Source organism: Aulonocara sp. 'chitande type north' Nkhata Bay, linkage group LG22 (genome assembly GCF_057382095.1).
Source record: "Aulonocara sp. 'chitande type north' Nkhata Bay isolate Kocher_YH1m ecotype deep benthic linkage group LG22, A_spYH_male_GT1.1, whole genome shotgun sequence".
In the NCBI taxonomy this organism is placed as follows: domain Eukaryota; kingdom Metazoa; phylum Chordata; class Actinopteri; order Cichliformes; family Cichlidae; genus Aulonocara; species Aulonocara sp. 'chitande type north' Nkhata Bay.
In genome coordinates, this window is record NC_141364.1 from 29,617,820 (window position 1) to 29,643,369 (window position 25,550).

The window sequence follows — 25,550 nt, forward strand, 5'->3', positions numbered from 1 at the left end:
CAGCTGAGTCCGGTCCGGAGAGCTGATTCCCGCTGCTGCCAGAATGTGGAGGGAAAGAAAAAGCTTTATTGTGAACATTAAAGTGAACTCTCTCGGTCCATATAATGAGTAGGAGTGGTCACTGTGGAAGGGGTCGTTGGTAATGGAGAGCACAGGAGGGTGGGAGGGGGCTCTATCTGTTGCACACCGGGCTGATTTTCCTGCGGAGAGAAAGCGTCCAAGAGTGGGCAGACTGAGAGCTGAATCGTGACACTTGGAAAAAGAGAAAAACGCTGAGAAAAGGAGGAGCGACGCCCACCGAGCAGCGTCTGGAGTGAGTGGTGACATCAAATGTGGAGCCTTCAAAATACAAGCAGCTCGTGACACGCACGGTGAACTGAGAAACCCCGACACGAGGAGTAAAAACACACATGTGGGTTTTTCTTTCTTTTCTTTTTTTTCGTCCCAAATCAAAGTGATGAGCATACAGATCGGGAGAGGAGCTTTGGAGCGCGGTGTGCGCAACAGAGCATGAGTGCCACTGCGGACACGGAGTGCGCTGTGAGCAGCTGTGTTTATTCCACGAGTAAAGTGTCTTTTTCCTGCAGCTCCAGCTGCTAAACACATTTACCTTTGAAGGAAACTTTTCGTTCCGATGGAAACTGTTTTGATAGTTATTAGGATTTTTTTTCCATTCCTAAAACAACAACAAGTGTTGAGCTGAGGCGCGGATGAAGCAACAGATACGGAGCCGTGAATCTTTCATGTGCATTGTGTGAGTAACAACTCCAAACTCTCCGCCACTCTCCTTATCCGTGACCCTCCCATCTTAGGGACGACTCAGCACATTTGTGATGAGGATGTCCGCCGCTTGCGAGGAAGATCTGAGGGTTCCGCGGACAGTAAATTGATTGTTTTCTCTGTCTTCCTCTTTCTCCCGTGTGTGGAGAATGGCAGCTAAAAATATCCCGGAGATGTTAGGATGAACAGGTTGTTGTTTAGCTGAAACTTAAAGACCCGCGGGAAGATGCTCGGCTGTAGGACATTTTAATTCTCCTCACAGACAAAGTTCGACTGGAGCAGGAAAGAAAAAGAAAGGATCCGTCAGTGCTGATTTCTGTGGTTCATTCCGACCTACGTAGAGAACAGAGAGCAACAGACGAGCTTGGAAGCAGCTTGTTGATGGCACTGCGCACCGGGAGGACTTGGTTTGGGCAGGTCTTGCGCAGGGTCTCTCGGCTGCAAGGCTCCTGGTCCAGGCGCTCGAGCAGTCTCTTGTGTCTCTCCACTAACCAGGAGCAGGATTTGGGCTTCTGCCACCGGGATCACAACAAGGCGGGGGGCTCCAACTCCGGCGTTCACCGGAGCGCACCTTTCCGCGCCTCCGCCTCCAGGCGCTGTCCACACGGCTATCCCCACGCTTGCTGCGTCTTCCCGGAGAATCCGAGGGGACATGAGCCCCTCGGTCGCCGGTTCCTGTTGGCCATGAAGCGGCAAAACGTGCGGACCCTGTCCCTGATCATTTGCACGTTTACATACCTGCTCGTCGGGGCCGCTGTCTTTGACGCCCTGGAGTCCGACTTCGAGATGCGTGAAAAAGAGCAGCTGGAAGCCGAGGAGAAGCGTCTCCAGGGGAAATATAACATCAGCGAGGATGATTACCGCAAACTGGAGAGCATCATCATGGAGGCTGAGCCCCACAGAGCCGGGGTGCAGTGGAAATTCGCAGGGTCATTTTACTTTGCCATCACGGTGATAACCACCATAGGTAAGCCTAAACTCTAACATGTGTATAAATCTTTACAGGCTCACTGTGATCTTTGACGAGGACAGTTACATTTTTAGGGCGATAAAGCGGGCTGTCAGCAACAATTAGGGGAGAGCAGGAACATATTTACAGTACACGTCTGTAGGTAAAGTTTTAAGCAACATGTTGCAGCACTCGCTCCCTGCTCCAAAGGGAATTGCGCGGTGAGAATGGAGCTTTGTGTGTCATCAGCCTCGTGAGATTTAAGCTCCTGAACATCACCTGTAGGTTAAATTACGCGGAAGAATGACGTAGCGTGATGTGCTCGAGTGCACTGTGGAAACATACATCATTTCTTTTCGTGCAGCTGCACAATTTGAACTTTTAACGATGCGTCACCAGGAAAGTCTGACAGAGCAGATCGAGTTCAGGCTGTGAGACACCCCGAGACTGATCCTGAGAGGCCGGAGAGACAAAGCTGTGGCTGGAAGAAGAGCAGCGGGCGGTGTGTTGGTGCTGAAAGAGACAGTTCCTCTGAGTGCAGCCGCAGGCAGGACGAGAGTTCAGCAACTGAAACCTGACGTCACTCCAAGAGATCCTGCTCAGATCCTGCTTTTAAAAAGAAACTGTGTGTTTTGTCCCTGTGGTTATATTTACATTAGGTTTAATGGTTTTCCACAAGAACAAAAAAAGGACAGTGAACACTTTGCTCCAACTTGGCTACAAATAAAGACAGCTGCAGGGCCCGCCTGTGGGCACAAACCATCCCACTTTCCTTCCATTCCTTGCATTTATTTTTATGAGTCTCCTAAAATGCAACATACATCACATCAGTCTGACGCCCCTGGCTCTGACGCATGTGCGTCATAAAGGTTTATTTCAAGCTGGGAAGGAGGGGTAAACAGAGTTTGTCTTTGTTTACGCTCCACCGTCGGAGTGCATTTTAGTAATGCATTTTAGTAATCATACTAACCATAATGTCAGATTGAAGCGACTTGTAATTAATTGCATTAATTGAAATGAACTCAGCAAAATAATAAAATAGAACAAATCCGACCTTTTAATCAGCCCAGATTGGGATTGTAAAAAGTCCGAAACTCGAAAACGAACTTCTTTTTACGCAGAGGTCACAGAGACTCGACATGGTGTTATTCAAGATGATTTTCTTATGGGGAGGAGGACTAATGCACTAGGCTCATAGCTGGCCAGGCAACACCTAAAAGAGACACCAGCACGGCGCAGTGAAGGTGGATCTACTTTTGTTTCCAGGCTACAACGAGAGCCATTGTAATATTCACGTCGGGTGAAGTGGCCACATTTACTGCAGCTCTGTGGGAGACAGCGCTCTTTATGCGTTATCATACTCTTAAGTTCCAATAGTTTAGAGGACAGCCCAACTTTTCTTTCTCTTTTTCCCCCTTTGCAACATGTGAAGGTCTGACCTTTAGTTGACTTCCTGGTGTGACGCGTTAAACTGAGGAAGAGGATGGGATTAGACACACAATTGTTTTGAGTCCACTTGTGCAGGATGGAAATTATATTATTGTATCAGCCTGCAGAAAAGAAAGGGACGAGAAAAGAACACTGTCCAAAAAGTTATTGATTACAAGAGCTTCATTTCATTTTAGAAATGCACCACAAACATAAAGCTGACACAGTCAGGCCGTTCTGCAAAAAGTCGTTAAAATCAGCATTGACTTATAATTGCGGTGCTCTAATGTAAAACACCAGGCGAACAGAGCATTCAGCGGGACTTCAGTTTGATTATTCATTTAAAGGTACATTTAAAAAAAGAAGGATACAGATAAATGTTCCTCTTTTAGACCCCCCCCCCTCCCACCACCTTTTTTTATTTTAAAGGATTAGTTTCGCGTTAGTCTTGTGATGGTTTTGTTGTTTTCACCATGATAAACCACAAAACAACAATAAACTGACCTCACTAACAAGTACTGTATGTGTACTTCACACATTGCCATATATTACTCATTTTTGAATTGGAACGCTTCTTTAAATCAGATTGGATTTATTTGCACTTTAGATGACATATGTAAATATTCTATTCTATTCTATTCTATTCTAAATTCATGCAGTACTGTGCAAAAGCTTTTTCATATTTTACAGTTCTACTTTCAAGGGGTCAGACCTTCTTGAATCTTTCTGAAAGTGCTCTTGAGATTAAGTCCTCCAGCCTTTCTGAAGGTCTTTCAAAGTGTTTCTTTTGATTATAAGATGAACACAAGAGACAACTTAGCAAAGTACATAACATGCTCCTGTTTCTTTTGTTGAATCTATAGAAAATGCCAAAGATCACTCAGTTTAAATGGAATACAAAAGTACTTTTGCACCAGAAACTGGAGAAGTGAAGGGCAAAAGAAGAAGCATCAGACCTAAAAATTATCTACAGCAGATGAACAGTGTTTGAAAGTCACGCCCTTAAGAAGCAGAAAAACTAAATGAAAGAGCTGACACAGAACCTGACACATACATCTGGTCCTCCAGTTCATCTACTGTGAACTGGTGGCTGTCAAAAACCCAGGAAGGGCAACAGGGAGAAAAGGGTGATGTCTGCCAAATTACATAAGAACCAAACAGAAAATCAGCTGCAACAGGTCACATGGACTGATGAATCCTAATTTGACGTTGATGATTCAAACCCTCATCAGTATGTAAGCAGGAGGTCACGTACAACAGTGACTTTAAGCATGACAATCATCCCAAACTGCACTACTGGTGTAAAAGCACACCTGGACAGTAAAACACAGGGGAACAGTGTGGATTGGATTGACCTCCACAGAGGATCCACCTCAACATTATTCAAGCACTGTGGGTTTTCTTGAAAGAAAAACAAAAGACAGTCGACATCCAAAGAAGAGCTTTGAAAGTCATTCAAGAGGCCTGGAGAATTATTCTTGAAGGCTACTTAAAGAAATTACAGGAAAACTTGACTGAGAGAGTCGAGGCAGCGTTGAAGAATAAAGATGACCGACTTTCAAGTGCAAGTGAGAATTGCACATTTGCTGTTTTTGTTTTATCTACTGTATCTGCATTTATGTTGGCTATAACTCACTGCACCAATTTCCCATTTTTATAGTAAAATATTTTTAAAAATGTAGGTGGAACCAAGACTTTTTTCACAGTACTGCATAATATATATAAATGATTAACATAACTAATATGATATAGTGTATTTACTGGCATGGTACCCTGATATTTACCTTTTTAAAAGAAATTTGTGTCAAATTAATGAAGGTAATTAAAATTTGTTTCCAGGATTTCTAAGGGTCATATATCTGATCTCTCTGTGCCACAGAGCTCCACTCTGGGGTTGCCATGTTAGTGTTTGTTTTTGTGTCAAATATGTCTCAATCCAGAGTTAAAAACGGTCCAAAAACAAATGCACAAATCCATCTGATTTACTGAAAACCACCAAATTTTTTATGTTAGAAATTAGTCATCCACCCAATGATTGAATGCTCCTAAAATGCACATCTGACCTGAAAGCAAACGACTCTGTGCCTTAGAGCACAAGCCTGCAAGATCACCAAACTTTGCTTTTTCATCAAGCAAGAGAGTTCTTCTTCTTCTCTGAGAAAAAACAAAACAAAAAACAACGATGAAGCACAGACTGGACAAAATGGACAAAGACAGTTTTCATTAGATGAAACCGTCACCTGGTCATAGCGAAGTTCAGTGAGTTTGATATGTTCAATACTCTCAATGATATTACAGTAGGTTTTAGTCAGATGGCATTTATTTTCTTGGTGCCTTGGGGACACTGTACAACTGGAAAGTCAAGGCAATCACAGAAAAGTGTCTTGATGTGAGTTTGATATCTTTTTTTGGTGATTTTCCAGCCACTTCAGACTTCATAAGGTTTCATCTGACACTCCAAGTAGGTTAAATCTTACTTGTGGGTTGTATTTGACCCAGCCGTTTGTGCCTTTAGGCAGTGGAGCTTTGATTTTTCTTTTCTCTCTCTGATTTGATGAGTTCGCTCAATGATTGGATGGCACGCTCAAAAATAACATTCATCTGACAGTGGGAACTTTAATTCTTACACTCCTACCTGTTCTCAGAAATAATGAAACCCGTTTTGTTTTTCCAGTCATTATTTCAGCCGCTAAAAGTGGAAGTAGTTTTGTGTGAAATGAAACTGCTGCAAAGATAAGGGACCAATTTGGGCTGTGTCAACTATGAGCTGTTTGTGGAAGCTAATTAAATTCAGTGTGAACACGAGGGACTATACAAGTGAGGCACAAAGATCTCTATTAAGATATGTGGTACTACACGTTGTTTTTCTTGGTTATGTACATATACAGGGGTATAAAACACACACTATACACCGAATATCACATGACCGTATCGATAAGACAGGTTACCATCTTACTGTAAAACCTGCCAGCATTCAGCCAAGTACATTCATCATTGGCTCACTATAAATCTTTAAAGATCTTTCTATTAATATCGATGCATACCCCATGAGTCCAACTGCATCACATACTCATTGGTGATAAAGTAAAAGAATCACCCATAAAGTGAAGTGAATAAATATTATATAAAATTATATATTGTATTTACTACATAAATCCCAAAATAATGTAGTAATTTAATTTAGTTTTTTTTTTTTTAAAGAAAAATCTTGTTTTAAAGGAAAAGAATTACTTCAGTATTGATCATCATTTAGAAAAAAAAGTGTTTTGGTTAACATGAGCGAACAAACAAGCTGTGGGAGAGCCACTGCAAAGAAACCAAAGCAATTAACCTTCTCACTTTGTTTGGATTTTATGTTAAAAATAACTTCCTGAGATAAATTGAGATAAATTGCCAATTCCCAGGTTACTGAACCTTTCATAAAACGAAAAAGAGGGAAATTGATTGTATAAGTTTTAATTTGTATCATTTTTGTATCAAAAACATATAAGCCTGTTAGGATAGATGCTGTAGAGGTCTAAAAACTCAGGTATCAAATATGATATACTTGGAGTTATAGGGTCAAAACTGAATAGATACAGTTTTTAATAGAGTTAACACTGGAAATGATTCTTTTCAATGTATGACCAGTGTGAATACAGTTCAGTTCAAATGCTACTGAAAATTCTTTACTGTAACAGCAGCAGTGGTAACAGGAGTTGGAGATAGTAATTGTGGTAATAACAGGGAGAGCTGCAGGATGAAAAACCCTGAATGTCAGGGCTGCACTTTAAATTAAGGATGTATACTTAATATACTTACAGATGATTTTTTTTAAAATCTGGTCTATCATCTACATCTGGAAGCCTCACCTGGGCGTGCCTTAGGCCCAGGAAAAGTTATAGTGCAAGTCGTGATCAGAAGCTAATTTTTATTACCATCATACTCCTGATCATGAGAGAAAAGGCCAGAGGCCTGAAACTGGAGCCTAGCTGTGATGATATTAGTGCAGGTCTCAGCCTTAGTATGTATAAAGGCCCTGAGATGACTTTTGTCATGATTTGCAGGTTTATAAATAAAACTGAATTGACTTGACTGTCAGAGCAGCTGTCTTGAGGGGCCCATCTCGGCTGCCAGGATGAAGCTGTAAGCACTCTGCACAGCACCCCTCGATTCAGACCGGCCTGCAAGTTCACTCTATTTATTTCTCATGATTAATTGCTCCAAATGTGATGACAGCATGTGGCGAGCGCAAAGTGTTCTCGCCGAAACTCTGCTCAGAGGGAGAAGAGCAACAACAGCGTGCTATGGTGAGCTTATACACCTGCCTCATGTTGCCAGGAGACTAAAGACAGCTTAAAAGGTGAAAGTCATCTCTGCCAAATGTCTGGAAATATCAACATTTGTCTATACAGTGGATATGAACAGTTCAGGGTATGACTGAAAACTGTCACCAGTTATATTTTTGGACAGTGACTCAAACTGTGACAAAATTCTTGTCAATATTAATGTTTCACATATGGTGTAATTATTCACTGTGTTGTTATGATGTGCCAAAACATTATCAAAGTGTTCCATGACACCCAGTCTAATAAAGGTTTATCAGTGTGAGCACCACTTTAAACCCTAATTACATTTCAAACAAAAACATAATGCTTTATAATCGAATATAAAATAAGGTCTTATACCTCAAATTAAAGATTTTTCAATCTCCTCTTTTACAGTTTGAACCATCAAAACTACAATTCATATTACATAAACAATATCAGCCAAATGTAAGAGAAAATAATGACGAAATCAGAGTAACATATTAGCAATTAGCATGACAGCAGATGATTAGCATGAGTTAATCAAATTTGATTAGCACGAGCTAATCAAAGACAAGCATCTAGACCAATGAGTCTTTTAGCTTTATCCTACATTATAGTCAGAGATCAGCATGATAAACAAATAAAGCTATTCCTCCTTTAAGTTGATTTAAAAAAATAAATTGAGCTAGTAGAACAAGCATGCTAGCAGAAATTTCCACATCCAACGATGCTTTAGCTTAAATCTATAATTAGCAAACCTAAATGCATGTATAAAAACTAAACAGATGAAACAGTAATAATTAATGTGGTGGCTCATCTGGGATAGATTTTTATTCCTTCTTTAGATTATTTAACTGCTTTTATTTGTATAAAATGGCTAACAGGAAGAGTAGACTCATAACCTTTATTAGTTAGCATAACACACAGCTTCTGTAAAAGCTCTATGTTGTGCTCTAGGTGTTTAGGCCTGCCAGGGCTACACAGTATAGTAGTACCCTGCGCTACAGACAAGTTTAGCTATGAAAAAACCTCCAGCGGCTTCATGGACTAGCTGCGCTCAAACACTGCTGTCTAGTGTCGAGCAGGAAGTCAGTGTTTACAGGTTTGTGGGTTTTTCCCCAGTGCTAACCCTTTTCACCTTAAATACAGTTTTGTGTAGCACCAGTAACTTACAAATGTTGACCGTTGCAGCTGAGAAGTACTCTGTAGTAACACGTTATTATCGTTATTGTCCACAGAGATACAAGGCTAGAGGAAACCTAAGGTGAATAACTTAACATGATTCAATAGTGAAACTGTGAAAGCCTATTTTCAGAAAAGTAAAGTGAAATGCTTTTATTTTGTAGTGCTCCATAAGTGAGTGGTGTCCTCGTAGATAAATTCATCACCCGTCCTTTCTAATGAAAGCTCTTTGTGAAGATGAGTCAGATGCTGCATCTCTGTTGGAGCTATTGTGCCAGTCACAGTTTCCATTACACTGCAAAGCAACTGGCACTTCCAGCACACGTCTTCTTGCAGGCTTTGTGAACCTGTGCTCACTTACTGAGGCCGGTTTATGTAGCAGTCCACTCAGAGAGAGTACTTTATGAGGCCACCTGTTTAAAACAAGTCTTTATGGACTGTAAGGTTTTTATAATATCTATAAATGATCTAATGGTAGAAAAGTAGTGTGTAAATATTAACTGATTGTCAATATAAGTCATACTGTTTTTACTGAATAAGCTGAGGTGTTATTGGTCATGGTGTGTATGACTTATATAGATGGTATATGCTTGGGCGAGAAAGGCATATTACATGTGATTGACATGCAATATGCAGATGTGTTAGGATCCATTTACATAGAATGCACGTCCTCTGATTGGTGTGATACTGCAGTCGGGCTACAAGCTGCTAAAAACAGCGTTTTGCTCGTCATCCTCTGGTTTGATAATAAACACTGTAATCTTGACAGGAATTGTTAGGTAGAGTCCTGGCAAAGTGAAGCATGCAGACAGTGATTGTTGTGTGTTTGTGTGTGTGTGAGATGGGCTGGAGGGTCAGTCCAGTAAGAGCTAAATACAGATTCAGTTGTCCAACATGGACAATCTGTATGCACCTCAAGGACTGATAGGAGAGCTGGACATACAATGTATATTTTACATCACTGTTCAACTTTGCTTTTCTTGGCTGGCAGTGGTGCAGCAGTTACTGCACCTCATGCTGTGCAGGTAAAATAAACACAGAGTCTTATATGAATTTTCTTGATGCCGTTATGAGCTGGAAAACCACGACTTTCACATTACTTTGCATAGACACATAAATCAAGGACACCGGATTAGATGATTTCCTCTCTCAAGCAGTGCATGATGGAGTATACAGTGTATTTTAAATCCAGGTGATTTGCTCATTAATAATACAAGACACTGAGCAGCACATTTATAATGATTAATAGCACATTATGGTACAATTAAGGATATGAATAAAGGCTTAAATTAAAAATGCCATAGTGTTGTTTTTTTTTACTGATTTGGCAAGACTTTAGTTGTCATCAATCCAAACAACTGACTAATTCATTTTTTAACCTAAAGCTCACTTCTCAGATCATTTAAGAAGCAATGGAATAAAAATAACCACATTTCTATTCTGTAAAAATGTACTAAATCTTCCCAGTCCTATAAGTAATCATTGTGACGTGTGTTAGTGGATATTTTTTAGACCTTTTTCCTGAACCACGAGGTTCAGCTCGAAGTTGGTTTCATCTTAAGAATTTTAACTAAAATGTGTCAACGACTGGCACAAAATATTGCACAGACAAATGATTACTGCCTGCAATCGGGTCTACTTTTTCCCCTGTAATTTTGTTTGAGAACACACACCTCAGACTCTGATATACAGGGTGGGCCATTTATATGGATACACCGTAATAACATGGGAATGGTTGGTGATATTAAAGTCCTTTTTGTGGCACATTAGTATACGTGAGGGGGCAAACTCCTCAAGATGGGTGGTGACCACGGTGGCCATTTAGAAGTCGGCCATCTGGGATACAACTTTTGTTTTTTCAATAGGAAGAGGGCCATGTGACACATCAAACTTATTGGTAATGTCACAAGAAAAACAATGGTGTGCTTGGTTTCAACCTAACTTTAATATACTGCTGCATGGGCTGGGCCGTAGTTACATTGTCAGGTCCTAAAAATGAGCTTTAAAATAAACAATGGTAATAAAAACCGAGAGAGGCCGACAGTGATCACTGCGTTTTTTAGGGGCTTGTTAAGATTAAACAGAACAAGATACAAAGCATTAAAACATGTTAGAAACACAACAGCCTTGATAAACGCAGAGTAGTTTGGACCCGGAAGCAGGATTCATACGTCATCGCTTAAAGACCGGATTAAACTGAGGTGATAAACTTGATAAACATTGCACTTGCTGCAACAAAAAAAGTTGCAAACAATAAAAAAACTAGATAATGGAGATGTTCATAAACTCACATCATGTTTATTAGGTACACCTTGCTGGTTCCAGGTTGGACTCCTTTATGTCTTTATACCTGGCTTAAGTCTTTGGGCTCAGGTGCATGTGTGGATCTGATGGGTTGTTACAGACATCTGGTGAGAATTTCATGTCAATAGCACCTTTATAAATATATTTACTTAGAAAATTGGTGACATGTTCAATACTTATTTACACCCCCCTCCAACCACACACACACAAACAAATGCTATGTGTTACTTCATCACCTGTAAAATGTTTAAAATGACTATCAGCGTTTCCCATGTCACCAATGTCATAACACGGGCACAGAATATTTAAATGTACGATGCTGAGTTCAATGAGACGATCCTCTCATATTTGTAAGAAATAATGTAGCATTTGCATCTGGAATGTGAAGTAACAATGTACAGATTTTTTTCTTTGAAGTTTTTTTTTTTATAGTATTTTAATTGAAAAACACTGATCTAAAGAACGAGCAAGGCTTTTGCTACATGATTCTTCTGTTGTTATCCCCTTGGCTACAGCGTTACGTTACCTGGGTACATCCAGCAAGTTCTAATGTCCTCTGAGGTTTTCTCACTTGATACTTTTTTTCATCCCCAGTATGCATGATCAAAACGATGCTGTGAATTACAGCCAGTCTGTTTGGCAGCTGATAGCTGTAATTCCTTATTATGTTGGCAGAATTTATACTTGCCGCTCCTCTGAAAACAAGAAAGTTGTTAATATAGTGTCTGACTTCTCACTGAAAAATAACTTGAGCCGCTTACCCTAGCTGCACTTTGTAGCAAGTAGATTATTTTCACTTTGCTAGAGTGTCCTACCGGGAGCTTGATGGAGGTCTCCACACAGATCGATGGGAATGTGTTTCTGTGGTGCTGATGCTCACTGTGGGAGTCACTCACTCCGGAGCCGGTTGGTCTGTTTTCAACGCTCAGAGGGTAAACTGTTTGCATGAGGTCCCTCTGTGCAGCCCAGTTTGGCCCTGTGACTTCATCCTAAAAATAAATAAATAGATAAATAAAAAGATATAAAGGAGTGTAACATGCCCAGTCTGCTTATTTGTAAGAAGTGCTTCTCAGCCTGTGATAACAGCAGAATTTTCTCAGTCGCTGAAGAGAGATTTTCTAATGTCTATCAAAATAACCTCAATGATGCACTAAAGATAAAAGTGAAGCTATCTGTGCTTTTGTCAAGCATGACTTGGTGCATGCCTGTGTAGGGGTCTTTCTGGTCCAATTGGATTCATTTCCACAATTGTATGATGAAATTTCATGGACGGTAAGGCTGTTTTGCTAAGGTGAGCAGAGCTAATAAGAAGGTGGTGTGTTTCCAGGTTAACAAACGTAACAAAAAGCTACATTTAGAGTCTGGATAGAGGTGGTTTAATCTACGTGTCTCCCAATTGTGAGTCAAGAATTTGAGATTCATATTTTGGACTTACCTAACACATTGTTTCCAGCAGTGACAAAGACTCAGAGATCTAAGGAGAGAAACTAAAGATCTGTGGTCACACCTGCAAAACCATTCCCTTTTGGGGGGGGGGGGGCTATATTGCAGTGCATCTGTGATATAGCAGTGCATCTGTTGTCCCTTTCCCTCATATCCAGAGCAGGTGAAATTGATTAAAAACCGGATGTTCCTGAAGTTTACTAATGCATGGTACCAGTGCAAACTGGTATCCTGATTGTGGATGGATGGAAAAAAAACAAAAACCTAAGATAAATCACATAATTTACTCCTGATGCTACAGTATTGTAGTCTTATTTAAAGAACTATGCAAGATGCTGTTGTAATTGCTGACTTTGTGCTTTTAGTTCTTCCAAAGAGATATCTACCTCACAAGAGCAATAAGCTTGCGGCTGAGGTAAGCAACATCTAGCTACAGCAGCAGCAGAAGAAGCTATGAAACGTAGGTAGTCTGAGAAAAACAAGCAGAACAGATTCTATTTCAAGCTTCAGTGCCCTGTGCTGTTCTTTCTCCCCATTAAACCACTGATTTCATCCATCACAACACTGTCAGTGCATGTGGACAGCATTTTATAAGCATGTTCTCATTGTGTGAAGAGAGAAACCTAGATATATATATATATGTGTGTGTGTGTGTGTTCACATCCCCCAGGGAGGGAGCCCTGCTCTCACAGCCAGAGTCTCTCGGTGTTGCGATGACTGGTTGTTCCACTCCAGCACTGACGAAACAGAGCGCAGAGCGCCTCACTCAGACTCGAGTGTGGTTCGGTGAGCTGTTGCTTGATGAACCGTAGTGCCTCTTTGTTGCAGAGGGGCACTGAGTCCAGGTGGTGTCCTTCTTAGGCAGCTTACAAGAGGAGCCATGCTGAATGAAAATGGGAAAATGTAGCTGGTATATAAAGTTTAACAAACACGGCTTTTACTTTCTTCTCATATGTGTGGGGTTAATATGAAATTCCAGTTGTTTGTCAAAAATGACCAAAAACAATCAAACAAACCAAAAAATCCCACGTGTTTGCTCTTGTTACACCGGGATTAATAAATATGCACAGGACCTTTTACCATCCTCACATAAGACTCCAGGATCGAATGCCAACTTCAATACATATATTACTTAACTTTTTATATAACATAACTAAACTGCAGTGGGGTTTGCTTATAAATTATACAAAATAATATCAATGCGGTATATTATGACTTTGAGGAGATGCATAACCACAGGTCAGTATTTCTTCAAGCATTAATTCTGGGTTATGTCACATACAGCAAGTTACAAAGACAAATCAAAGTTAAAGGTTTCAAGAGAGACCACACTGTATCATCTGTTGGCACAAGAACAAACTGTGGGACATTTAAATTGATGCTTCGTGCTGTTTAATATATGAGGAATGCCTCTCAATAGATAATCAGTACAACTTCAAAACTTGAAATACTTCTGCCTTCTGACTCATGAGCATCGTGGCTGTAAGCAGAAGTGAACATCAAAAATCTGATAGTTGTCTGCCAACAATTCAATTTAATCTATTTATACAGTGCCAATCACAACAACAGTCACCTCAAGGCACTTTATATTGTAAGGTAAATCCCACAATAATATTGTGGGATTTTCTCCCACAATTTTCTCTTTTTCAGACCATTCTCTGTAAACCCTAGAGATGCTTCTGTGGGAAAATCCCAGTAGATTGTTTCTGAAGTACCCAGTCCAGCCCATTTATTCAATTCAATTCAATTTTATTTATATAGCGCCAAATCACAACAAAAGTTGCCTCAAGGAGCTTCATAGATACAGAGAAAAACTCAACAATCATATGACCCCCTATGAGCAAGCACTTTGGTGAGAGTGAGAAGGAAAAACTCCCTTTTAACAGGAAGAAACCTCCGGCAGAACCAGGCTCAGGGAGGGGCGGGGCCATCTGCTGCGACCGGTTGGGGAGAGAGAAGGAAGACAGGATAACAGATTTGCTGTAGAAGAGAGCCAACACTCAGTGAGGTGACAGTGAGGCCTGAAGGAGCCCAGCATGTCTGGCCAGAAAACAGAGATTTGACACAATACAGGAAATATCTGCAACTGATAAACATTTTAGTAACTCAAAGCAACTACTTGTTTAAAAATTAATCTAAGAGTAAGCTGGTACTCACTGAAGAGCTTCTGTGTTTGCAGTCGTTGGCCTGTCAGCATGCTGTAACATTACAATGAATTTTGTCTGTGCATTTATGTGCTCCCTGTCAATAAAATCTGGAGCTGACACATGGAGACAATCCCAAAAACTGAAAACTGGCACAAAAATGGCGACTTTTAGCTCTTTCCAAAAGCACGTGAATCCCCAAAGAACCCCAACTCAACAGCATCAAAAAGCAAATAACCGGTACATGCTTGGGCCTCTGTGGATACATCAGAACAAAGACGATGTGTTCTGGGGTTTTTTTATGCTGCTATAGGTTTAATAAAACAAGATGTTATTGTCTGTTTAAGCTGCAGGTTAACAGTTGTCTCCACCCAAATGATCACATTACCTGGCTTGTTGACTTGCTATCAATAACTAATCTAGGTTGCGCTACACACTGTAACCAACACTTATAGCTTAATACAATGTTACAAGTTCTGTTCGACCTTCCAAGGTGTTTTTTTTTTCCAACTTGAACTGGTGTTCAAGTGAATTTGCAAGTCACATATGTTTATCTGATTTGTGATTCTACAACACAACAGGTCGCACGTTACTGCTGTCGCATTCTTCCTTCATGCTGAATCACCAGAGTGTTGTCGAACCCTTTGAAAATGATGAGCATTTCAGTAGCAACAAATGAGCGTGCACAGGAAATCTGTGGGATGGTCAGTAGGAGTTATCCAAAACGTTTTCTGTCCTAAAGTGTGTTACACTGAGAGCTTCCTGTGAACGTCATCACCTGAATCCAAGTCGTATTTCCCAGCAGTCTGGGATTAAAGTGGACTGTGCAACAAAGATCTGACATTTAGCTCACGTCATCCTTTGGCTGCTGGTTGCATTTTGATCCACTATGGCCGTCCCGGGCTGTGAGTCAGCATGGCATACTATACAGCTGCCAAACTGCTGGGTGTTCCTGCTTGCAGCTCAGACACAAAGAACGTTTACTTTTCATCTTATTGTTATGTCCCTGAAGTCTCTGACATGTAATTCCTATAAAGGGCCTGCGTATAACACTGCACAGGTATTTTATGTAATTTCTCAGCACATACATTGAGAGCGCCGATGACCAATGCTACTCCACCTGCTGTTAATTCTCTCCCGCTGGACCCTGACAGTCATCTTCACTATGCTGCTCTGCACTGTAATACACTCCCACACGGTCTTATCACAACCACTTTATTCCATCTGTAGAAAGAGTGGGAGTGTGTGGTCTCCCGTATGAGTTATTGCCACGGAACAGCAGCATGAAATCGGCGTCGGTGGCTTGCGCACAGTGTGTGGTCCGCTAGTGTTTTTGATACACGAGTAGTGCCTCTGATACTAAATGTGGGACCCCCAGAGGGTGAAATACAAATACAGTGTAAAAGCACAGTGACAGTAGAGTTACATAGGTTGGAAAAAACAAATAAAGCAGCGTGGCGTGGGCTCTAATTCTCACAGTATCGCCTGCATTATAAACCACAAACAGTGTGGGTGCATGTGAACTTATTTTGCTCTGAATTGTAGGACAAGGTCATACTACTTTAATTTAACAATGAAAAGGAATTAACACGGTGCTGCACTGATTATGCAATGCACACTTTTAGAGAGCGCCGAAAAATTATGCATGCAGGTGGTCGGCCTTACAATCCAGTCAGCCGCATGAAGAAACGTGAGTGCGTCCCATAGAAACGGCTGGCATTTCAGGCAAATTTTCTATGAACACCTCATTGATAGAGCGCCTCTATGTAAATGTGGTACATTTGAGCAACATTATAAGGAAAATGGTGTCTTCTATCATTCCAAAAACATGTCAAACATGGCAAAACATGTAATGTTGTTTTGTGGAAAAATGGAGTTCACGCTTCTTGTGAGTGTTTGTCTCATACGTCCTTATAAAACAGAACTGAATGAACTCTGTTTAAAATTCACATCACTTCAATATGCAATCTGGACTCATGTTCATCCCTGCTCCAATTTTTCATACTTTGTATGAGTCACAGTTTTTTTGTTGTTTACCTTTTACCGGGCCTTGGTGCAGCCCCCTCAGGTCATCCTCCGTCTGAAACAAGCCATCTTAGCTCCTTTCGCTCTCGCTTTAAGCCTGCTTTTCCTAGATCAGAAGAAATGTGTGCATATTCTGACCTACATACAAATATAAACTCATGTAACTCATTGTCCTGTTCAAGAAACCAGTTTGAGGTGATTCAAGATTTGCGATACGCTGTGTTATCCAGCTGGAATCAGCCGTCAGACGATGTCTACACTGTCGGTATAAATGGATGAACATGAACAATGCTCAGTTTCTACTAAGGGGTCAAAGCGTGCCAGGAAAAGGTCTGCCATGGCATTACACCAGCACCATGCTTCCATATTATTTAAGCCAAATTCTGACCTTACCGACTGAATGTCACAGTAAGAATCGAGACTCATCAGAACGAGCAAAGATTTTCCAATCTTCTATTGTCCAATTTTTGATGGGGCCATGTGAACTGTGGTGTAAATTTCCTGTAGCTGAGAGGAGTGGCACCGGATGTGGTCTTCTGCTGCTGTTGGCCAAATGCTTTAAGGTTTAACACGTGCATTTAGAAATACTCTGTCTTTGATGTAATGAGTGGTAATTTCAGTTCCTGTTGCTTTCTTATCAGCTCAGAGCAGTCTGGCATCAGCAAGACATTTTCACCCTGCTCAGTGGATATTTTCTCTTTTTCAGACCATTCTCTGTAAACCCTAGAGATGGTTCTGTGGGAAAATCCCAGTAGATTGTTTCTGAAGTACCCAGTCCAGCCCATCTATTCAATTCAATTCAATTCAGTTTTATTTATATAGCGCCAAATCACAACAAAAGTCGCCTCAAGGCGCTTCATAGATACAGAGAAAAACCCAACAATCATATGACCCCCTATGAGCAAGCACTTTGGCGACAGTGGGAAGGAAAAACTCCCTTTTAACAGGAAGAAACCTCCAGCAGAACCAGGCTCAGGGAGGGGCGGGGCTATCTGCTGCGACCAGTTGGGGCGAGAGAAGAAAGACAGGATAACAGATTTGCTGTGGAAGAAAGACAGAGGTTAATAACAGATATGATTCAATGCAGAGAGGTCTATTAACACATAGTGAGTGAGAAAGGTGACTGGAAAGGAAAAGCTCAATGCATCATGGGAATCCCCGGCAGCCTACATCTATTGCAGCATAACTAAGGGAGGATTCAGGGTCACCTGGTCCAGCCCTAACTATATGCTTTAGCAAAAAGGAAAGTTTGAAGCTTAATCTTGAAAGTAGTGATAGTGTCTGTCTCCCGAATCCAAACTGGAAGCTGGTTCCACAGAAGAGGGGCCTGAAAACTGAAGGCTCTCCCTCCCATTCTACTTTTAAATACTCTAGGAACAACAAGTAGGCCTGCAGAGCGAGAGCGAAGTGCTCTAATAGGGTGATATGGTACTACAAGGTCATTAAGATCTAGTCCAGCCTGGAAGTAATAAATGTGGCATCTGGTGCCAGGCAGGTCATTTTGACCATGTCTTACACACCTCGGTGCATTGAGTTGCCATGTGATTGACTGCTGTAGCAAAATAGGGACGAACATTCAAAAGCAAACATACGTTTTGATGAATACAATTTCAAATAGATAAAAGAAAATGAGACTTTATGTTGATGTATTAGAGGGGAAACGTCCCTTTTAATTAGACCAGTGCTCAAGCCTGAGATTCTACTTTTGGAGCTGTTCCTTGGTGAATTTGTTAGTGTGCGTAGGATGATTATCCTGTTGATTTTGTGACACGTGTCCCCACCTTATCGCCAAGAACCCTTTGATATAACACGGAACTGTTAGTAGAGTCAATGAATGCAAGCTGTCCTGTTCCTGAGGGAGAAAAGCAATGGCAACAGTAGCACCACAGCTCAAAATTGGTTTGACGTTTTTTCCTGGGAATTTGCATCACACCTGCAGACTTGTTACTCTGTCTCTTGTATGTCTGTCTAGACTAGAGCATGCCATTCCTAGTTTCTTGATCTTGGCCCATATGTTCATTGTTCAACAGCTGTAATAATTACTTGCAGATATTCTAAGAAATTGTAAGATTACCGGAGACTTCTTTATTTTTATCTTTTTAAACAATCTTGAACAGTTTGTAGTTTGGCTTAATACGTCATTGGGAATAAACACAACATAAAGATGATTTTTCTTCTTTTTAAAATCCATTTCCTGCTCACAGGCATCCATAAGTTATTTTCTTTTGAAGGCCTTCTTTAAAGTCTTAACACGATGGTACCACACTTCAGTAGCAAAGGAAACACGAAGTCCTTGATGTCAGGAGTTTAAATAAGATAGAATCCATTTGGGGGTTCTACTCTCTGGGACCTAATCTGGAAATCTTGAATCTTTCTGTTGAATTTCAATTTCTGATGAATGTTTCAAATATGTAAGTACCTACAAAAGGCCTGATTAGCTTTAAGTTAAGTGTGCTGAAGTTAGATGCCATAAAAATCCTGGCAAATCGTGTGGTGTCCAGACAGAAGTGAAGGTGGAAAACAGCTAAGCCAGTTTTCAGTTTTCAGAGCCAAGAGTCGACAGGCTGACCATTAGTAAAGGCTGCCTGGGTGCTGCGGGTCAACACTATCACAGATCTGCCGAGATGTGCGTCCTATGTCTCTGAAATGCAAAAACTAACTGAGATCTCAGTTTGAGATAACTTTCTAACTAGAGGAAGTCATGTTGATGAGACTTGAGAGAGGCAACAGCGGCCTACCCAGCCAAGTGGTGTCCATTTCGCTGGGGAGGTGATTTTATTCAGAAGAGTGTGAATGTCTGTTGCTTAGCAGTGCTCAATGACCATATTTCCCGATGCTGGGCAATGAGTGTCATTAGGTGCAGCCTAACAGGGGGATATACAGTGACACCTGGGACAGCTCAGAGTCCTGCCATGAGCAGGCTGCAGGATGTGAATGCTACATGACGAATTTGTACTAATTCTGCACCGGGAGGATTGTGATGACCACGCTGCGCTGTGGCTGCTGCAGAATGCATTCAGCAAAATGTTCTCTACAGAGGTTTAATTGGCATTTTATAGGACGCACGGGGAGATTATGCTTTGAAGTTAATGGCAGTTTTCAACAGTGAGTAGAGCAGAGCTGATGCTGGTACTGTGCTCCAGGTTTCTTGTGATTCGTTTGTTCGCCTCATAGAACAGCATTACAATTAATCTCGCCTAAAGCACATTTCGAGTTTGTATCTGTATGAAATAGTGTGAGAGAAAGTCCCCTTTGTACATTTTAATTTGTTGGGGTCATTAACTCTAAAACATGTAATGAGAAAGTAAAGAGTGAGCTGAAGAAGCAGAGAAACAGAATAACCTTTTAATAATGAACTGAAAAAAATCTAAAAACGAATAAACGCAATAAAGGAAATGAAAAAGATGAGTGGGCAGTATACAGTAACCACTAATCAGCCCCGACTTGTCTGCATGTATAGCACACGTATTGTGTACTACAGGCACCCTTCTCTCTAAAACAAGCAGCAGATCCTTTGGGACCTGCAGACTGTGCAGTACATGGACTGTGTTATGTTTCCTGAGCCATTCTTGAGGAGTTTGTGATGTGGCAGGATGCACAGTCAAGCAAGGGGAGCCTGCTTCTCGCGTTACTATGGGAAAAACACAAGAAATAAATTACCACCAAAGCCTGTATATAAAAGATGGAAGTAGTCACCATGATGACAGGACTCTGCATTTTGAAGCATGAAAATTAAACATCATTTTGACATAAAACCATGTTTTAGTTGTCATCTAAAATCTTCAAGCTTGGTTAGCAAACTGCATTCAAAGATCCACGAGGGTGAAAACCTTTTTCGTTTGTCTTTATTTCTTTCGGTAACACTCTGAAAAGATCAAAAGCTTCATTTTCTTACCCCAGAGATTTCACCTTGATTACCACAGAAGAAATTATCCAATGAAAAGTTTTGTTTTACAGTTTGCAGTAATGACTACCTCTTGATTTATTTGGGAGTATTATAGTTAGATTATTCGTTAATTGCTTATCAACATTCATTTTATAAATAAGTGAACAGATTGTATTGATGTGAAATTGTTGTTTCATAGCAACCAGTTACTCTTGTCTCATTAGTTTTCTTTCCAGCACGGTTAATTAACTAACTGGAAAAGTGATGTGAAAGCGAGTGACTATTGGATTCACCATGAAGCTACGAACACAACTGGATACTTGTTGACAAACTAACTGTAGCAACATGTCTGCAGGAGGCGAAACATCCAAACAGTAAAAAACAACAAAAAAAAAAAACAGCCAACAAACTAATAAACAAATAAAAAACATTTTGATGTCAATTCTGGATATCATCAAAGCATTTTTTTAAAATTCCAGAAAGTTGATTGGGTCCAGTTGGACACTGCACATGAACAGGATCAACAGTCTGGCATTTCTTTCCTGAATAAACGGTGAATGGACAGATTCTTATTTAGTATTTCTATAAAGCACGCCTCATTCACACAAGCACTTTCTTCTATGCTTAAGTCCTTTCTATCTACCATTCACACGCACTCACACTCGCATGGATGCATCAGAGAGCAACTTGGGGTTCGTATCTTGCCCAAGGATAGTTGGCAGTGGAGCAGCCAGGGAACAAACTACCAACCTTCTGATAAGTAGGTGACCTGCACTATCTCCTGAGCTACAGCTACCCCAGTATGCATTATAACATCTTTTTTAAATTTACCAACTAACACTATATTATATATAGATTTATATATCTATATATAATCAATAACAATATTTCTATTTCCAGATATTACTAGATATTTTTGGTGATATCGAGAAAAAACATTACACAAAATTTTATGAGACTTTTTTTTTCTCTGATATTTTTATTAAATTGAAGCAACAGAGAAAAACAGATACACACAGAAATGTTAAACAACAAACACGTAGGTTTCACAATGATTGTTTGAACTGAAATAATAGAATACAGATTAATGACACGCTTACATATCTTGTAGTTGCTTTTATCAGTGTACCCCCTACCCATACCACATTTATGAGACTTTTTTATTAATTTTCTTTTTTACATATGATCTACAGACTTTTTGAATATTTTCAGTATTAATTAATTCAGTATTAAATATAAAATTGGGTATTGGGCAAATGCGCTATCCAAATGCTTTGTTAATTTCTAAATATTCTTCCTTTAAGCATCTTCTAAATACTTAATAGTTCTTTCTAATTATTCCAGTATTACAGCCTTTACTAAAAAGCAGTGTTTTGTGACATAGGAATAACAACAAACTGTGCTGCAGGGGAGTGTAGAACCACAGTCTTCAGTGATGAAGCATTAAATCCATATGGCTCTTGCTGGTAATTGTCAGCTAAGAGCAAGAAAATCTCTCTTCACGGCACTAATTACTGGCTTTTACTTTACTGACAGTCCATCGACATTTTCCTTCACTGTTTATTGGTGAAATATTGGTGATGTTTCAGTATCTGTTACTGGAAATAGTTAATGCTTTTCATTGTCCCGTCACACTAATCTATAATGTAATTTAATAAGTTAATAGGATTTTCTGTAAGAAAATCATTTTACTTATTAATCATTGATAGTGAGATGAAGTCACATAATATGTACAATATGATATGATCATTATAAAATGATCATCAATCTAGGTGAATTGTGGTTTATTCAAATCTATGTATTATTTTCGTAGGTTAAATATTATATTTTAATAACAAAATCTATTGTTCTTGTAAAGACCTAAAAACAGACAGCCTATGTCAGTGTTTTTTCTCAGTCAGCAAGCAGCTTCTACACCAAACACATAAAGGCTCCACACTCACTGCAGTACAGTGAACAAATAAACAGAGTTTCCTTAACACAGGGTTGTCCAGACATAACAGTATCAGCTTCACTGTTGTGTTATTATTGTGTTCTTGTGGCCACAGTCTGAAAAAGCATTTCAGCTGAAGAATTTCTTCACCCTCACCATGATCTATGCAATCTCAGGTAATCCTTAAAATGTTTCAAGTCAGCCTGTCTATGATTTGGTTGATTTTAGAGAGAGGTTAAAAGACACCTCAGTTAAATGCTTACATGTAAAAATTGTTCTGCAGTCAACAAAACAAGTTTTCTTTTTATTGAAGTGTTTTCAGAGTAAGGTTTAAAAATAGCAGTCCAAGCTACTTTGCCTGAAAGCAGAACAGGTTTGGTTGCACGCAGGGAGCCATCCTAGGCGTCCAGTTTCTTAAGATTTTTCTATGCTAATCTTAATTGGCTCATACTTTTCTTTTTTTTACTCAGAACACCTGCTGTCTACCTGCGTCTATCCTCTCCCATATCTGTTTGTGTATTTTCTTTCTCTTCATCTGGTTTAACCCTCTGAGGTCATCATAAGTAACACACCTGACCCTACCCCACCTTACGTGTTTGTATATGTGTAAGAATATTTATTTTATGTCCCCTGATTACCAAATCGTTAGAGAACAATTTCATAAAGACAAAAATTACGTATTCGGATTAAGAGTTAGGTTTATCTCTTTGTGACCTATTTGTGCCATACATGTGAACTAGACTTGGTGTTTTCACTGCTGCAATTCTAGCCATACACATGTCTTTAGTGCATTTGTGATGGTCAATTTCCATTGAATCATTCCAGAGATGCTGGCAAAACAGTCAAGACCAATCAATTTTGAGAAAACATCTGCATTAATTATAAATTACTATGCTAGCTTAACTAGCATTTAAAAAAAATCACTGAAAGTTGCAAAATTGTGCCTGAAAAAATGTAGCTACTGGAAGTCACTGAACAGAACTGCTCTGTTATGTTCATACTGTTTGTACGGTGCCTTTAGATCTAAATGTAACAAAAAACAGTATGCAATGACTGCAAATTCCACAAACCCATATTTCAATCACAAATGAACAGAGACAACATCAAATGTTTAAACTGAGACATTTCATGTAAAAATATAAGCTCATTTAAAATTTTATAGCAGACATTTCAAAAGTTGGGAAGAAAAGATGGAAGTGGTGATACTAAAAAGAACATTTCAAAAAAAAAAAAAGATTTCAGAGGAAAATTTGCAACTAATTAGGTTGACTGGCATCGGGTCAGTAACACTGGGTCTACAAACAGCATCTTAGAGAGGCAGACGTTCATCAATGTGCAAAAAACTGCACCTACAAATTGTGAAACAATCTCAGAATCATTTCCTTAATTTTAATGGATTTTTTGCCTTTTGTTGTTAGCTTCGTTATATATCACTTGAGGTTTATTAGTTCCCTTTCGTGTTCCCATTCTGTTCCTTCAGTCTTGTCTCTTTGTGTCTTTCACCTGTTTTCCTGTTCATCTGTGCATCTTTCCTTTTTTTCTTTTGGCAATCATTAGTCTCTGTGTGTTGAGTTTTACTTCCATGTCACTTGTCTGCAGCTGTGTTCCCTATTGGTTTCCACTTCCCTCGTTATCTTTTGTATATATTGTTGCAGTCTCCTCCATTGTTGAATGTCCCTTTAAGCAGTCTGTTTCCAAATATTGTATTCTTACATTTAATGATTTCTGGAAACCTTGGATTCCCAGGCATGTGTTTGTTTATTCTCTGGTTTTCTGGACTTTGTAATCACCTTGTGTTTAAAGTTTTAAAGCCAGCTCCAGATTCACACGTCCTGCATCTGGGTCCACAAATTTACAAACACAGTGTAACACAGTAGCTACATCCATCATGTTGTATTGGCTCTAAAATTTATAACAATTGCATCCTAGTTGCTAAAATTTGTGTAAAATGTATCCAATCAATTCTTTTTAGTTTATGCATATCAATATATATAGTAAAAATATCCTGTGATATAGATATAATCACATGTTGTTATAGATAATACAGTCTTATATAACCTCTCTGTACTATAGACAGTAGTAGTTTGTGCACAGACAGACACAGACATGGGAGACTTGAAAGAGTGCATTTAAAAAAGAAGAAAATTTATGAAATACTGTTTCAGATGAGTTATGGAATCATGATTTGCCCCAAAGGTTTCAGAAGCATGAGTCACCTTTGTTAGTACTCATCTCTCCTGCGATGTTTTATCACTGAAATCACTCTTAGGCAGCACTGTGCTTAAAGCTGAAAATGGGGGAAAAAAGCCCAAAGAAAACTGAAGAGTGATGCAGCAATAACTATTTGATAAGATGTTGGGTGACTCATTGTTGATTAGTAGTTTTCAGGAGATAGGTTTTCCTCTGAGTCTCCTTTTTGGAAGTATGTGTGTGTCTGGATGTCAAGAAGGTAAACAGAGAACTGTAGATGTGAATCTGAGTATAGGCAGCACCTCTTATTTACCTTAGATGCTTTGCTGTTAAAACCTATCACTGCGGTAATCAAGAAAATGACTTCTTACATGTAAGTGTATCAATATCAGAGGTCCACAATAAACACAGTAAGAATCATCTCCCTGATGAAGAAAGAAAGATTATATTAGAATTACTTATATCCAGAGATGCCGAGCTAATGTACTCTGTTTAAAGCAGGATTTACTGTGGACCGCAAACCTGTGACAGTTGGCATATTTTGCCTCAGCAGCAGTTCAGCTGGGACATTGCAAACAACACACAGAGAACAACAAATCACAACAAAGGAAACAGCAATAAATAATTCAGCCAGAACTTGAAATTGCACACCATAACTGATATTTTGTTTTGTTTTTTTTTATCTGATTTTTTGACTTTTGTTAGTGTTAGCTCTGTGGTTGCTGCTTACATCCTTCAGGCTGCAGATCAATCTGAGCAAGCTGCAACAGTATCAATGTGGCCAGATGGACAGATTGTGGCTGACCTGGAATAGATGGTATGGGCAAAAGACGGTTGCAGGAAACGTCTGCATAGATATCAAGAAGAGGGCATATTAAAGGAAATTAAGCAGACCCCATCAAACAGCATCCACTTAAAACAAGACCAGTGTTGGTAAACATTGTGCTTTTGCAGCAACGATTAAAAAGCAGTTCATGAACTAATGCATTTGTCTTAT

General features: G+C 39.7%; 1 protein-coding gene across 1 annotated transcript in view; it reads left to right on the forward strand.

Annotated features, from left to right (window-relative positions):
- The first annotated feature begins 236 nt into the window (after positions 1-236).
- kcnk9 (potassium channel, subfamily K, member 9) overlaps positions 237-25,550 on the forward strand; it is a 49,849-nt gene continuing 24,535 nt past the window's right edge. Inside the window, exon 1 of the mRNA XM_086280551.1 lies at positions 237-1,747. Within this exon, the coding sequence (XP_086136677.1) occupies positions 1,162-1,747 (586 nt within the window). The 5' untranslated portion in view covers positions 237-1,161. The remainder of the gene's footprint in view (positions 1,748-25,550) is intronic.